The sequence below is a fragment of the Protomyctophum parallelum genome, assembly GCF_964188405.1.
Source record: "Protomyctophum parallelum genome assembly, chromosome: 7".
Lineage (NCBI taxonomy): Eukaryota > Metazoa > Chordata > Actinopteri > Myctophiformes > Myctophidae > Protomyctophum > Protomyctophum parallelum.
Window position 1 is genome coordinate 37,445,405 of NC_139705.1, and position 17,654 is coordinate 37,463,058.

General features: G+C 45.0%; 1 protein-coding gene across 1 annotated transcript in view; it reads left to right on the forward strand.

The window, feature by feature from the left end:
- Nucleotides 1-2,561: 2,561 nt before the first annotated feature.
- The window catches only part of hdac7a (histone deacetylase 7a), an 83,827-nt gene continuing 68,734 nt past the window's right edge, over nt 2,562-17,654 (forward strand). Inside the window, exons 1-2 of the mRNA XM_083770359.1 lie at nt 2,562-2,600; nt 2,825-3,041. Of these exons, the coding sequence (XP_083626485.1) occupies nt 3,011-3,041 (31 nt within the window). The 5' untranslated portion in view covers nt 2,562-2,600; nt 2,825-3,010. The remainder of the gene's footprint in view (nt 2,601-2,824; nt 3,042-17,654) is intronic.

Here is a 17,654-nt window from a genome sequence, read left to right on the forward strand (position 1 = left end):
GAGTCTGGAAGCATTATTTTGTGTAAGGCAACATCAAGGCTTGACTTAAACATTACTTTCCCAACTTTGTAAAACAAAATGTAACAAACACAGATATAAATGCACTGAATTATTTATTAAATAACTGTGCAACAATTAGACCAGGTTAATGTGTGCGCAGGCTAGCCTGGCTGCATTCCACATGTTATACTGTCAATACTACACTGCTGTGTCACAGAGGAGGTAGAGTTGTTTTCATACTGTAATTACACATAATTATCGGATCGGATCGGATAATGGATCGGCCACCGATCCGATACCCGATCTAGAATTTTAGCCTGGATCGGCGCCGATCTCCGATACGAGTATCGGATCGGTGCATCCCTAGTATGACCCCAGGACATATTGCCAGAGCTGCTGTGCAGCAGTATGGTGAGTGGCGGGCTCTAATCAGGGAAATCGTATCCATCCAAAGCAAGAGCCGTGTCCTCAGCAGTTAGTCTAGCTCGGTGGGGGTTGGCCTCCGTCCAGGGCTGCAAATTGTTACGTGTCCTACTTATATATATTCATCGACAGGATTCTGAGGTGCAGTTGTGGAGGAGAGGGATTACGGTTTGGTGAGCTGAGGATTGCATCACTGCTGATGATGTTCCGAACATGGTTTGATCAGGTTCGGAGGATGACACATTGGCCTGGCTCAATTTAACAGTGCTGCAGGTCTAACAACACAATACAATGGAAGAAGAAGCGGACGACAATGGTCCTGATAGCATCGTCGATCTATGAACGTCAGCTCTCACTGGATCAGCTCACAGCCTGGGATTAGGATCAGCACTTTTAAATCTGAGGCTTCTCAGATTGAAACTGGTGGATTGCCCACTCCAGCAAAGGGAATGAGTCCTTACACCAAGTGAAGTTCAAGTCTCTCAGGGTCTTCACAAGTGAGGGGAGAATGGAGCATGATAATTTGAGCAGTATAGCGGTCACTGCACAGCTTCACTGTGACAAAAAGGGAGCTGAGCAAGAAGGCAATTACACCCATGGTCATGAAATGTGAGTAATGACCAAAAGAACAAGATTACAAACACAAGCAACACCAACATTTTGTTAAAATCAGGAGGGTGGCTTACAGGGAGGCTGAGAAGCTCAGTCATATGTGAAATATTCGGAACGGAGCTGCTGCCACTGTGGGTAGAACGAAGCCAGTTGGGATGCAGCCTCATGGACGCTGGTCACCTCACCAGAGTCACCACAGAGTGATGTCCAGCTGAGAAGACTGAGGACCAGTTTGGGGGATTGCAAGTGCAAACGGCGAGAGAAAGGAATATCCGCGAGTAGTTTCTTATGAACTTGTTTAATTTCAGCAAACACACAGCAGCGGTCTACCTAGAGAAACGGACACGTTTCGCCACGTCAGCCTTTCCTCAGCCTTTCAAACTAGATTTTGCATTCGGCGGCCATAGCTGAATGAGTAGAGAACCGCCTGGGAAGCATGAAGGTCCCAGGTACGATTCCTGGTCGCAGCAATGTGTTTAGGTGTCCTGAGGAAAACCCTTAACTGACTTGAGAAGCACTCAGCTGGGTGAAGCTGTGGGATGAAACGGGTCTAATTATGTTTTATTTTTTATTTTTTATTCATCTCTCTAGTGGCCTGGGAACGCCTGGGTATCCCCAAGTCAGAGCTGGCTGATGTATCAAGGGAAAGGGAAGTCTGGGATTTTTTCCAGGAACTGCTTCCTCCACAACCCGACTCCAGATACATGGATGAAGATGGATGGAGGGATGATGGAGTAACAGGGGTATGCTCCTTTTAATGTGTGTTGATGTGCAAAACTATTGTAAAGCTATATTGCGAAGCTCTCCGTTAGTGTGTATGCATATAAGTCACTTTGCCAACCAGCTGGTGATCGTATATGTTGACTTTGTTTGATGGCAGTTCGTCAAGACACAAGACGCCAAAGCGAATCTCTGGTATGTTGCCCATACTGTACGCTGGTGGTTCTGATTCAGACTTTAATTATACCCACTTGAACCCTGTATATAGTTTGTTGCCCGGGGTCCCCCAGGGCAATATAATTGGCCTCCTCTCTTTTCTCCCATACACCAAATCTCTTCGCCGAACATAGCCTGATTTCCAGGCTCATAGATCAGCTGTTTTCACAGAATTTTCGCCTGTTATGACCCAGTATACGTTACAGGTTTAAGATGTTGGGGGGGGGGGGGGAGTATGTGAGAAAGTATACTTTTGTGTTTTGTGACCTGTAAGGTGTCCAGAGTGCAGCCGTGTTTTTACACTGCGTGTCATATATATATTCCCCCCCCCCCCCCCCCCCCCCCTTAATTATTTTTACGCTGGTATTTTGCCTCCTCCTGATATAGTGTTTCCTTCTATTGTCTTTTCCAGCAGGCTGGCTGCCTCCGGACTGTGAGCGGAGTGGAGCGGCCCCTCCCTGCTGGCCTAACGTTAACACACACACACACACACACACACACACACACACACACACACACACACACACACACACACACACATGCTCCAGTCCTCTCTCTCTCTCTCCCTTCCTCCACTCGCCACTTCAGAGAAAACACAAGAAGTCAGTGATATGGTTGCCCAGCTGTGTGTAAGTGCATGTGTGTGTATGTGTGAGAGAGTGCGTGCATGCATGTGTTAGAACCAAGTTGTTTGTGTGTGTGTGTGCGCCCGCGTGCATGCGTGCAAGGGAGTATGTCCAACATAGTCAGCTCAGTGGGGTTAATCTCTCTCTCTCTCTCTCTCTCTCTCTCCCTCCCTCTCTCCCTCTGTGCCTTTTGTTGCGGCCCCTCATTTTTCTCAAGGCTCTCATAGAGGGAAGTGGTCCTGTGTGTGTGTGTGTTTGTGTGTGTGTGTGTTTGTGTGTGTGAGTTTCTGTGTGTGTGTGCGTCGGCGCGTATGTGTGTATTCGGAGAGACTCTTTCACTGGAGCGATTGTTACACTGACTGGACCAAACAACTGGACCATGAGTGACGGATCCTCCTGACGCGTTCCTCTGCATGTTGGACGTTTCACAGCAACAACAGGCGGGTAAGAAGACACGGCTTTAGATCTCAACAGGTCCGATCAGGTTTAAAGCTGACACTGGTGTGTGTGTGTGTGTGTGTGTGTGTGTGTGTGTGTGTGTGTGTGTCTGTCTGAGCACTGTTGGGGTGGCATGGGTGGAATTTAGGTGCCAATTTATCAATTTGTACCTGAGAGCCGAGCAGTGTATAAATGTGACCATCCATGTAGTTACATTTGTACATGCTCATTTACATTAATAGTGCATATAGTGTGCATTTACAAGTGACGACTTAGAGGAATGCAAGCTTATAATTCTGCACGTCTCTGGACTTGGGAAACGTCTGTGGAATGCAACAGGTCATTTCAGGGGGTTTTCTCTGGGAGAACACACACACACACACACACACACACACACACACACACACACACACACACACATACACAACTCTGAAATGACCTGTTGGGGAGAAGTTCTCCCCCTGCGTGGTGGTGTCGGGTTGGTTTGACGGTTCGTGGCTTTGAAAAGGTTCGAGAGGGTCTTGTAGAAAACATTTTCTCCCTCCCCATTCTTTGGCTCAACATTCCCCGGCTCCTCTTCTCTCCTCCCAGTGTTCCTGGTGGGGATCTCTCTCTCTCTCTCTCTCTCTCTCTCTCTCTCTCTCTCTCTCCCTCCTTCTCTCCACCCGGCCCCTGCCTGCTCAGGTTACCGGTTTCCTCCTGTTGTTTCTAGGGCGCTTGGATCCTGCGTCGCGCTCTGAGGGGCGCTCCCACGCTCTCTCTCTGCGGAGAAAGGAAGCCGGAGAAACAATGACGAGCGTTTTGTGTGTGTTGAGTGTGAGCGTGAGTGCCTACCCTGTATCCCTTTAACGTTGAAGGAAGACATTTAAAAATGCCCTTTTCTCGCTCTAGCTCTCTCCCCTTCCTTCTCCCCCGGCAGACATGACTTTTTTTTCCCTGCTTGTTTTGTTGTTGTTGGAGGAAAACTTCTCTTTTTCTGGGAGGGTTGGATAGGGGGGTGTAGAGGGGGAAGGAGGGTGGGGGTGAGAAAATTGGAAACAGAGGCCGGCCGCAGTGGAAGTGAGTCAGCCCTGCATGCATTAGTGTTGCATTAGTGCTGTGTTGACTCAGTAGGGGGGGTACAGACGACAAAAGTAGACGTGAAGTTTGTTCATGTTTGTTTGAAGCAACATCCCGGAATCCTCCTTTTGTCATCTTCATCATCTGTGAGAGGAGAATAGAGGAGAGGAGAGTGTTGAGGGGAGGAAGAGAGGAGAGGAGGAGAGAGCAGAAGAGGGGAGGAGGGGAGACGAGAAGAGGGGAGAGTGTTGAGGGGAGGAGAGGGGAGGAGGGGAGACGAGAAGAGGGGAGAGTGTTGAGGGGAGGAAGAGAGGAGGGGAGGAGAGAGCAGAAGAGGGGAGGAGGGGAGACGAGAAGAGGGGAGAGTGTTGAGGGGAGGAGAGGAGAGGGGAGGGGAGGGGAGGGGAAGGGACAAGAGGAGGCCAGCTGCTGTTTATGAAGGAAGGGGGCAGCTTGTGTCCATCTGGGACAATCCCAAGTGCTGAAACCTACTCCACCCTCATCTCAAACATCTCTCTCTCTCTTGCTCTTTCTTGTAAGTTGCCTGTATCCACAACAATGCGTACTGTACTAATGGTCCATTAAAATTCCAAATATATCTAATCCTCACAGGTTCCAAATCCCTGTCCCCTCGTCTCGTCTGTCCTGTCTTGCACTCGCTCAAATACAGTAGCGCCTCACTCGGGTTCGCTTCTTCCGACTCAGCGCCACCGTTCCAGTTGCATATAACTTCCGATGGGCAGAGAATAGTTTATGGTCAGTCCTCATCAATACGGGACCGCGAAAGGTGTTCTGTACCTATCGCATCCACATGCAGTAGCAGGGAAGTGCAGAGAATGTTGGATGCTTTTAGCAAAACATCAGCTATTTTCGAGGCGCAACCCCACACTCATTAGTCACTGAAGATGCTGTGTATACGACATGGATTTCTAAACGCAAAATGTTGTGTTCAAGTTTGGGAGAGTTCGGCAATTCGCCTGAATGCTGCCTTTGGGTATGGCATGGAAAGGGGGGGGGGGGGGGGGAGATTTGCATTTCTTTCACCATAATAAATGCTGCATTCATGGTCTGTGGTGGTCCTTGAGGCAGTCCCAGGGGGGGTCCCCTGCTAAATGATAGGAACCAAATGGAGCCTTATGGGTCTGTGACACTCTCTGGCCCCTTTTCCACCGGTTCAGTTCTTTTTGGTTTTTAGTCCATGAGCCAGAGCTCCAAAATTGAAACGTTAATTATGAATTCAGTGGGCAAAACCATACCTATATTAGATTGTTATCACCATTAAACTTCCCCAATTGAGTACATACACGAAGACAATGATTTATTGTATTACAAATTTTACATTTTTTAATATGCAAATGAGGCATTATGTAGGAAAATATGTAAAATAATCTAAAATATGAAAAAGCTACTACTGTGGAAGGGTTATCATGTATTAATTTACTTGTATTGATCCTATAAACAATTTAATATAGGGTATAGTTTGCCCACCAACTTTGGAGCTCTGGCTCATGGACTAAAAACCAAAAAGAACTGAACCGGTTCCCATTGGGAACCAACCGGTGGAAAAGGGGTCTCTGTGTTAAATTAACTTAGATTTTACAATATACATTGGGGTCCCAGAGATAAAAATGCCATAAAAATAGGGGACCATAGCCTAATTCAGGTGAAACCAGAGGTCCTTGAAATGAAAATGGTTAGCTGCAAAAAAGCCTCAACACATGACGTGATGGGAGTGAGAATGCCTCGGTCAGAGATACTGTACTGAACAGCTGTCATTACAGTGTATGAAAGCATCAAACACCAATGCAGCAGCGTGTCTCTCAATGCATTTCAAAATCAAACAACTCTCCTGCAAATTGAAATGACCAAAAATCCCTTTTTATATGGCTCCATTTAAATTGACACAAAACCATCAAAATGAGTGAAAGTGATGACCTATCATCTAACCTAGATAGATTGAATGTTGTTGTCTCCACCAGCCGAAGGCATGGGGGAGAGTATGTTTTGCACTCTGTCCGTCCGTGTGTCCGTCCGTCCGTGTGTCCGTGTGTCCGTCCGTCCGTCCGTCCGTGAGCAGCTAATCTCGGCCACCGTTAACCCGGTCGATGCCACATTTTGCACACACACTCCCTGGATGCCAACCATGAACCTCTGCCCCAAACTTTCCAGAACGGCCTGTTATAGCGCCACCAGGAGGCCGCTTTGTGCAAAACAAGTTTTTGCACAGTACACCTACAGATTTTGTCCAAACATCACGCAAATTGGTACACAGTCTCTCTAGAGCCATTCCACCAAACCGGTCTTTCAGATTTCTCAGACTCCATCCTGATTGGTTAAGATTGGCTTCCAAAATTCACAGGAGTGCTCAGTTTCAAACAAAATGCTGCAAATCATGAACACATCGCGTGATTTCCGTGAAATTGTGCACCCACATTCCCACTAGGCCGAGGACGAAATGCCACATGAACAATTTCAACTCAGCCTCAAGGTGGCGCTATAACTGGCCGAAAAGTGTTTTTTCCTCTGACTGCACGGATCTGTGGATAACTTTGTATGCCAACTCCCTAGAGGCCAAGGAAAAACCTTTGTCTGGAATTTTTCACATCTGCTCTTTATAGCGCCACCAGGAGGCCGACATATGTAAAACACATTTTCTATTATTACTCCTTCAGATTTTATCCAAATTTCACGCAAATCGGTACACATGATCTCCATAGTCATGTGATCAAGACAGGTTTGTTTAATTTCTCATATTCCATCCTGATTGGCCACGATTGGCTCCTACAGTTTTCAGGAGTAGCAAATGGCCACAACTCCTCCGATTGCGATGAAACTGTGCACGCATATTCCCACTAGGCTGAGGAAGAATCCTGGTGGAGACCTGTGCCGATTGGCACTTTATCTAGTTATCTAGTGCTGTATTTGTTTTATTTTATGATGTTTCTCTCCTAGCATGGGGTCCAGAGCAAACTCATTGATAGCTATAGTAACCAAATGGACCCTGAATAAAGCTTCTGTAACTGCGAGTGTACATTGTCATAGTTAAATTAACAACTGGGAGTCCTAGTCAATCTTTTTCATTCGATGGAATCCTTTCAAAATAAATCCTACATTTATTTTTGGTATGACGGTACCTCTTCTTGACTCTCTCTCTCTCTCTCTCTCTCTCTCTCTCTCTGTGTGCTGCCTGTGTATCCAGTGATAAGGGACAGTGGCGGTAGCACTTCCTCTTGCCACAGGAAGCAGGAAGTGTTGATTTCCACTCTCTGGGCAAACCCTGTCTTCTGTCCACTGGGAACCTTCACACACACACACACACACACACACACACACAGACACACAGACACACACACACACACACACACACACACACACACACACACACACACAGACGCACACACAGACGCATGCACGCACGCACGCAAACACACACACACACACACACACACGTGCGCATGTGCAAGCACGGCAGCACGCATGTATGCAGACAAAGACACACACACACACACACACACACACACACACACCGCGTGTGAACGCACATTAAGTTGAGCCAGCACATCTAGGCATACACACACGTACACATAAAGTATATACTGTACATGCACGCAATGTACAGTATGTGTGCATGCATGTCTGTCTGAAATGTGTTTGTGTGCATGCCACACGTACGTTTGTACGCTTGAGATCCTTGGGTTCACACGCGTGCTGCGCATGCGTGTGCATGTGAACTCCCTTCAAGAGGACATACAATGAGGCCAGTATGTCTGCCTGTCCATTGATAGCCGCGTGATGGACAGATGGTTGCCATGGGAATGCACCTGGCTCCCACAGGGCTGTGTGTCCTCCTGACCTTGGGGTTGGCCTAAAGGTCGAAGCACTGATTGGCTAATTATCCCACTAATCACAGCAAAGGTTCACAGTGATGTGCCATTTGGCCACAGATGGTGCTGTTGAGCTTAAAACAACACAAACATCCATTCATCAACTAATGGCTTCCAGTTACTGCAAGTGTGTGTGTGTGTGTGTGTGTGTGTGTGTGTGTGTGTGCGAGAGAAAGAAGGAATATTACGCCCAATCAACTGAACCTTCACACCATCACGTTTTACAATGAGTTATGTATAAGAATGAAGGCATAAAGATGATGACGGCCAGGTCACATGACCCTGAAGTCTTTAGAGCACATGGTTCCCAAACACTGGGTCGGGACCTATTTGTGGGTCGCGGACACATTGTTATGGGTCCCTTTAGTTTTTGTTTCCTACATTTGGGTTTTAATTCTTATTTCAAAACATACAAAAAAAACATTACCATGAAAAAAGTAAAACTTTTCATGAATTAAAACCTAAATTCAATCTCTCTCAACGTCGTCTGGACGAGCCCTCCATCGGTGTTTCCAGTCATCTCGGACAGTTCTCCATACATCTGGCCAGCTCATTTGTGCTTTCTGCACCAGCATCTTTCTTTAGTACGTCCATGTAGGTATAGTGTGGGACGTCCTCTCGATCGACACCCGTGTGTTGGTTCCCACAGTACTTCTCTGATACACTATTGCTACTTGCTAATGCTCCGTACACTTGTTGGTGATGTGCTTGTCCTGGTTGATGTTCAGTACCACGTGTTAACATTCTGGTGTAGCACCCGTCCAGGGATTTCTGTAGGGCTTGCGTTAGTGTGATCTTGATCCTTGATCCTGACCTTGATGTGTTGGGGGAGGTTGGATTTCCATACACTGGTCATACTATTGAGAGCTCTCCAGGCAAGTGCTTTCCTCACTTTAAGGTCCTTTTCTGTGGAGCCGACCCATCCATGCGCCCAGGTATTTAAATGAATTATCCATTCAGAACAGAAGTAGTGTACATGTATAGTGTTTTTTTTTTTTTTTTATATATTCTTTTCAACCCAGTTTGGCTTGTTTGTGCTGTATACTGTATCCTGTAATGAGCTTATGTTGTTATCCTGTATTGAAGATTTACTTTCTGTTTACTGAAGAGTTGAAGAGACAGGTAGAGACCACTGCAGTGATTGAAGAGTTGAAGAGACAGGTAGAGACCACTGCAGTGATTGAAGAGTTGAAGAGACAGGTAGAGACCACTGCAGTGATTGAAGAGTTGAAGAGACAGGTAGAGACCACTGCAGTGATTGAAGAGTTGAAGAGACGGGTAGAGACCACTGCAGTGATTGAAGAGTTGAAGAGACAGGTAGAGACCACTGCAGTGATTGAAGAGTTGAAGAGACGGGTAGAGACCACTGCAGTGATTGAAGAGTTGAAGAGACGGGTAGAGACCACTGCAGTGATTGAAGAGTTGAAGAGACAGGTAGAGACCACTGCAGTGATTGAAGAGTTGAAGAGACAGGTAGAGACCACTGCAGTGATTGAAGAGTTGAAGAGACAGGTAGAGACCACTGCAGTGATTGAAGAGTTGAAGAGACGGGTAGAGACCACTGCAGTGATTGAAGAGTTGAAGAGACAGGTAGAGACCACTGCAGTGATTGAAGAGTTGAAGAGACGGGTAGAGACCACTGCAGTGATTGAAGAGTTGAAGAGACAGGTAGAGACCACTGCAGTGATTGAAGAGTTGAAGAGACGGGTAGAGACCACTGCAGTGATTGTTTTCAAAATATAGAGCTGGACAATCAAGAACTTATCACTTGCACCCTTTTAATAATAAGTGAATGTAGCCTGGTATTATCGGATTGCTACAATGGCTTTAGTATTCAACATTAGTAGTTAACATTTTAAAATAAAATGTTGACTAACTATCAAACGAGGTTTTTCTGCTCTTCTGAAAAATAAGATCTCACGAGATGACTCTGCCTGAAGTACGAGCATGTACGAAACCCTTTTTGTGACGTTTTCTGAGTGTTATTTTCAGTTATTACATGCCCAGAACAAGGATTCTAGGGTTCATGTGGTTAGGAGTTAAATATGTTTTCCAGATTTTAGTTAATTTAAGGAGGGATAAAGCAAAGGAGGGATGAAGGGAAGGAGGGATGAAGAAAAGGAGGGATGAAGTGAAGGAGAAATGAAGGGAAGGAGATATGAAGTGAAGGAGAGATGAAGTGAAGGAGATATGAAGTGAAGGAGGGATGAAGTGAAGGAGGGATGAAGTGAAGGAGGGATGAAGGGAAGGAGGGATGAAGAAAAGGAGGGATGAAGTGAAGGAGAAATGAAGGGAAGGAGATATGAAGTGAAGGAGGGATGAAGTGAAGGAGATATGAAGTGAAGGAGGGATGAAGTGAAGGAGGGATGAAGTGAAGGAGGGATGAAGTGAAGGAGATATGAAGTGAAGGAGGGATGAAGTGAAGGAGAGATGAAGGGAAGGATAGATGAAGTGAAGGAGATATGAAGTGAAGGAGATATGAAGTGAAGGAGGGATGAAGGGAAGGAGGGATGAAGTGAAGGAGGGATGAAGGGAAGGAGGGATGAAGTGAAGGAGGGATGAAGGGAAGGATAGATGAAGTGAAGGAGATATGAAGTGATCGAGGGATGAAGGGAAGGAGGGATGAAGTGAAGGAGATATGAAGTGAAGGAGGGATGAAGTGAAGGAGATATGAAGTGAAGGAGAGATGAAGTGAAGGAGAGATGAAGTGAAGGAGAGATGAAGTGAAGGAGAGATGAAGTGAAGGAGGGATGAAGTGAAGGAGGGATGAAGTGAAGGAGGGATGAAGTGAAGGAGATATGAAGTGAAGGAGGGATGAAGTGAAGGAGGGATGAAGTGAAGGAGAGATGAAGTGAAGGAGAGATGAAGTGAAGGAGGGATGAAGTGAAGGAGAGATGAAGTGAAGGAGAGATGAAGTGAAGGAGATATGAAGTGAAGGAGGGATGAAGTGAAGGAGAGATGAAGTGAAGAAGAGATGAAGTGAAGGAGGGATGAAGTGAAGGAGATATGAAGTGAAGGAGGGATGAAGTGAAGGAGATATGAAGTGAAGGAGGGATGAAGTGAAGGAGAGATGAAGTGAAGGAGAGATGAAGTGAAGGAGGGATGAAGTGAAGGAGAGATGAAGTGAAGGAGAGATGAAGTGAAGGAGGGATGAAGTGAAGGAGAGATGAAGTGAAGGAGAGATGAAGTGAAGGAGATATGAAGTGAAGGAGGGATGAAGTGAAGGAGAGATGAAGTGAAGAAGAGATGAAGTGAAGGAGGGATGAAGTGAAGGAGATATGAAGTGAAGGAGAGATGAAGTGAAGGAGGGATGAAGTGAAGGAGAGATGAAGTGAAGGAGAGATGAAGTGAAGGAGATATGAAGTGAAGGAGGGATGAAGTGAAGGAGAGATGAAGTGAAGGAGAGATGAAGTGAAGGAGAGATGAAGTGAAGAAGAGATGAAGTGAAGGAGGGATGAAGTGAAGGAGATATGAAGTGAAGGAGGGATGAAGTGAAGGAGATATTAAGTGAAGGAGATATGAAGTGAAGGAGAGATGAAGTGAAGGAGGGATGAAGTGAAGGAGAGATGAAGTGAAGGAGAGATGAAGTGAAGGAGAGATGAAGTGAAGGAGAGATGAAGTGAAGGAGAGATGAAGTGAAGGAGGGATGAAGTGAAGGAGATATGAAGTGAAGGAGGGATGAAGGGAAGGAGGGATGCAGTCAGACGAGCATCAGACTGTGAGAGAGTCTCAGCTATAGAAAGGTCATAGGTCAAGAGGGGTTAGAGGGTCACTGAGGACCCAGCAGTGCCACTTAGAACAGGATATCCTGTTAGACACACCCATCACTCTCACTCTTTCTCTCTCTCTCTCTCTCTCTCTCTCTCTCTCTCTCTCTCTCTCTCTCTCTCTATCTCTCTGTCTGTCTGTCTGTCTCTCTCTCTCTCTCTCTCTCTCTCTCTCAGTTGTCTGTCTCCCACGGGACAGAGAGAGTACAGGGTGAAGTACAAACAATCGATCACATAGACAGATTGTTACACATGCACGCACGCACCCAGCCGTGCGCACGCACGCACACACACACACACACACACACACACACACACACACACACACACACACACACACACACACACACAAATCATGTTATCATGCAAACGGAGTACGTACGCACAGTAAAATCCTCACTCACATACGTAATGTAGACACTATAGCATAGCATGTTTACATGCGCAGGGGGATGTTTCCAGAACAATAACCAAAGTGAAATGACAATTGAAAGAAAACTTAGAGAGAGCAGCACTATCACTCTCTCTGTTTCTGGCACAGCGCCCCTACTGGTACTAATAGTCATATACTGGTGCTCAGATACACATACGCACGGACATTGCTGGTTGTAGGAGTGGTTGCACCACTCAAAGATTACACAGTGTACACATCGAATAGCAACACAGCAGACAATAATGTGTTACATGTCTTTATTTTCCAGAAGTGATTACTTTACAAAAGGTCTCAATTGTTCATAAATACTGTTTGTTATCCATTCACTGCAATGTATTCATTGCACTTCCGGTGTGAGTTTGGCTCCCATGAAAGTGTCCATGAAAGTGTCATGGCGCAGCCCATTCACGCTCCCACCACCACCCCAGCACCATTGGGGGGCTCTGTTATTTATGTTCCCCATGGGGGTTTTATTGTATATCTATCTCCCTGCTCTTATATGTTTAATGATGGTGTTTGATTGTGCCGAGCAGGGAGAAAATGCAGCAGAGCTGAACGCCAAGATAATATATTATATTCACACTATTCTCATTCTATAATAAATATTGGTTAAATATTTTCGTGGGTTGTCTGACTGAACTACATTTTAGAGGATAGCATTTATTTTGTATGCTTAGACCTACTGCAGGTGACTTGAATGCTATATGGTGCAATGTTGAGTACAGGGCTGCTACAGGCCTAAGTGTGCCTGCATTATTGAGAATTACAGTAGCTGCAGATATTTAATACTGCACATTTAGTAGTGCAGAGGTTCATAGTCCAAAAGGAATATACATCACAAACTTGATGATGGTCGTGCAAAAGAAGGTTAGGTACAGTATGTGTCTTATAAAAGTATTCTGTGTTAGTGAAGAGAGACATGTGCTGTGACCACCACACGCACGTCGCACGCACGCGCACATGCACCTATGCACGCACACGTCACATGCACCTCTTAAGATTCCACAGACAGCATGGAAAATGTGCTCATAGACATATTAGTGGTGATTGTGTGAAAAGGGAACAAATTACTACCATATAATGCGTATATGTCATATCTAGTGGTCTATATTTCCAAAGAAGACACCCAGGCCACCCACACACCTAGGCCTACAAGGTTTATGACTTCAACACATTGGGTTTACTGTATTATGTACAGGTCTCAAATAGATTTCAAATTCATTTCAGGACAAGTAGCCTATTTTGAAACCATTATGTGGAACAAAATACAAATTCAATTAACACAGGAACTGTATTGTAGAGCTGATGACCGTCATTTAGAAAGAGATTACATTTTCATACTACAGTTTTCACTGAACTTATTGCTTGTTTACCACATGGCTAAAAATGGTGTATTATTTTTAGTGGTGCAACCAATCCAAGGAACAGCAATGTCCGTCTTAACCTACAGTATGTACCCATGTAGGCTACCTATGTGACTATGTTTAGAGTACCAGTAGGGGCAAAAGTGGCGCTGTTGTGCCAGAAACAGAGAGAGAGAGATAGTGCTGCACTGTTGCCTGCTATTGAGAGAGAGATAGAGAGGGGCAGGGGGAGAGGGGAATTGCACCACTCAGTTTAAATTAAAGTGTTAATTGAACTCAGAGATGATGTTGTCTTCTCTCTCACACGCACCCACACCCACGCCGCACGCACATCATCATCGTCTAGACCCTTGACCTCTGTATAAACCCCCTCCTCACCCCTCCACCCCCACCTCTCTCTCTCTCTCTGTCTCTCTATAATCTGTTTCTTTTTCTTGTCCCTCTTCTCTTCTCTTCTCTTCTCTTCTCTTCTCTTCTCTTCTCTTCTCTTCTCTTCTCTTCTCTTCTCTTCTCTTCTCTTCTCTTCTCTTCTCTTCTCTTCTCTTCTCTTCTCTTCTCTTCTCCTCTCCTCTTCTCTTCTCTTCTGTCATTCTCTCAGCTAGCTCCTTTTTCTGTCTCCTGTAACATTCCTTACATTCCTGTTGGCTCCTCAAGGGGAAGGATCTCTCTCTCTCTCTCTCTCTCTCTCTCTCTCTCTCTCTCTCTCTCTCCTCTCTCAATTCAATTTCAATTCAAAGGAGCTTTTATTGGCATGAGGAAACATACATTTACATTGCCAAAGCAAAAGTGGAACAAAACAATCAAGATAAAACAATACTCTCTCTCATGAATCTCTCTCCCCCCTCTCTTCTCTCTCTCTCTCTCTCTCTCTCTCTCTCTCTCTCTCTCTCTCTCTCTCTCTCTCTCTCTCTCTCTCACCTGCCTCTCTCGCTCTGTCTCACTCTCAAATCGAATGGGTGTTTCCTCATACAGATTGTAACAACATACTGTAGCTCTGTGTTGTAGTAGGCTATTTCAGTACTTCAGTATGTTTTGTTACTACAGCAGTTAGTGTACGCATTGTATTGTAGAGTCGTAGTGTTACAGGAGTAGAGTATTAGTGAGAATAATGGTTATGCCAATTCAATTCAATTCAATTCAATTCAATTCAATTCAATTCAATTCAATTCAATTCAATTCAATTCAATTCAAATGAGCGCTGCTTTATTGGCATGACGTCTACATTGCCAAAGCAAAAGTGGAACAAAACAATCAAGATAAAACAATGTATAAATATAAATAAATATTGAATCTAAATAGGAATAAAATAAAGGTGTAAACGGAGCTAGCCCAACACACACCGGCTCCGTCCGACGCGGCGCGACGCGTTGCGCGCGGCGCCGCCTGGAAAATAGAACTGGTTCTATCGGCGCGCCAGGCGAGGCGCCAGCGCGCGTGCAGTGTGTGATGGGCTTCACATTAACACTTTGGCTAATACTAACTTGTGAAACTATAAAAAGATTGTGCATTTCTGTCAAAGATAGAGATAGATCCATATATGAGAGGTTAGCTTTATACTTTTGTTTTTGCATTCTCTCAGTATAAAAACAAGTAGAAGCAATTTATTCAAATGTAATTTAATTAAAGTTAGTTGCTCTGTTGTACCCGCGTGCTCTCTCTCTCTCTCTCTCTCTCTCTCTCTCCTTGTTATGTAAAACAGGCCCATTCATGTTTCTAGAAGCACATGGCCTGTGCTATGGTCATGTGCTGTCCACGCATGCAGGATTATAAAGATTAATTCATATCTATTATATAATGCAGTGGTTCCCAAACTGAGGGTCGGGACACTTTTATGGGGCGTCCCCAAATGCCAAATTGTCAAATAATATAGAAAGTGAAAGTGAAAATAGCAGGTCTACTTATAGATCTGCTATTATCATAAGATTTATCTGTGGAACCGATTGACTCCTACATTCCAGGTGCTTATCAGGGTGCGGGGTCCCCAGTTCAAATCTGATTATTTTGGGTCTCTTTTCCTGAAAAGGTTGAGAACCACTGGTACTGTATAATGCATCACAAAGTGAAAAGAATGTTTTGTTATAGTTTTGTTTTGTTTTACAATTGTTTTATATGGCAACTGTATCTAGGAACCTTCTCTAAAACACCCTGCACAACACTCCACATGTTAAACTCATCGTGGAGTGACTAGAGTTTGTGCGTACTGTAAATTGAGATATCTCGTTTGGGAGTAAAATGTGTGCAAGTGGAACATTTTGTCTAATTACACTTACTTTGCGATGCATTGTAAACACATAGGCATAATTACCTATTGCCTTGTTCTAATTTGTGTGTGTGTGTGTGTGTGTCACTCATACAGCACGTGCGTGCGTGTACAGTATGTGCTTGTATCCTAACTCGTGTCCTCTCCATCAATGTTACATATTCCGGTCCTGGGTTTCCAGTCTGACCTTTGCTAGCTGTGCTGCAGAGCCTTGCATAAAGTCATGAATGTTGTATAATAGCAGTCGACTATGCAGCACACACTCCTGAGTCTAACCACATCCTGCCTTATAGGCCTTATAGATAGAAGATGCACTTATCTATGTCATGTAAGCATGTATTCTTAGTCACTCATATTATACAGTACTAGACCTGTACGTGCCCGTCGCAGTCGGCCACCAGCCTACTTGGGAACAATGCAACTTGGGAACCTAATGATATACGTTGTCATAGCACCAGTTTTAACTGTCAGCCGGTGTCCCACATGGAGATCTGTGTATGTGCCTGTGTGTGAAGACTGCAAACTGAAAAGTGTACTCAAAGTGCAATCAATTCGGCCCACTGGCAGAGCCTGATTGGTTGAGCCTCAATTGGCTGAGGCAGAGGCTGGAAATTTCAGGTGAAAGGAGTTGGCCTCATTAGGCCCACTGGCAGAGCCTGGCCCAGGTGAAAGGAGTTGGCCTCATTAGGCCCACTGGCAGAGCCTGACCCAGGTGAAAGGAGTTGGCCACATTAGGCCCACTGGCAGAGCCTGACCAGAGCCTTTTGTGGTGGTTCTGGAGAACTGGGTCCAACCGACTTGATACCTGGCACTGCGCTCCCTGTGGGGGTGTGGAACGCGTGTGTCGAATGTGAAGTCGGTGGGTCAAACGGTTCTCGAGTTACGTGCATTAAAACCATACACACACGTACGCACGCATGCACGCACGCACACGTACACACACTAAGATTGTATTCATAATTATTAAACATTACAATAATTCATTAAACGCTTTCCCGGTTTTAATGGGTTAAGTCAAAGTTATAAACAGTGCTTTTTCGCTGAACGTTTTATGTTTACACTTCCAGTGTCTCATGCAGGAGGAATACGGGTGTGCACGTGTGTGCACGTTCAACATAAGCTCAGTTCGTGCTTGCTCAGGTGCGCTTTTCGTTTGTGCATGAGCCTGTTTAGCCTGGAAGAGTTTTAAACAATAAAGTTTCAGCGAAAATGTGATGTTTTGTAAAGTGATGAGGATATATGACTGGATAAATCAGACTTGGATTATACTGTGACAGTTGTGTTGGGGTTGTAGTCTTATATCGATTATTTTGTTGTTACTCTTGGCTGGCTTTACCATCAATTATGTATTAGTCAATGTATATTGTTTTTGTTTTTGTATTGAACACATGTAACCAATGGTGGATCGGATCCATTTGGTTACATTTGTATAATCTCAGAGTTAAAAATGGGTAAATTAACACGGAGGAGTTTTACGGTGAACATGAAGATTAGCTTCAAAACAGATTTGGAACGTATAATGGGGCTAAGACACCCAAAGAAAGCATTGTGTTCTACTGGGTCATATGAGTACGAGGCGGTTATAGATCAGAAGTGTGCAGTGAAAGGAATTAGCCAATAGCCATTGGGAAGTGTGTCATAAGTGTGTTCCCCTCTTTGCTCTGCGGCTGTTTGGTGTGTCATTCTGCGGACACTGTATTTTCAGCCCCAACACCGGATGTGAATCAGACTTCATGGCAGCAGCATTGTGTAATTGACAAGCCTAACCACATACTGTAGGCTACACACTATATACGTATAAATAGAGCATGCACATGCACACATATGCACAGGAAAGAGAAAAGAGAAACAG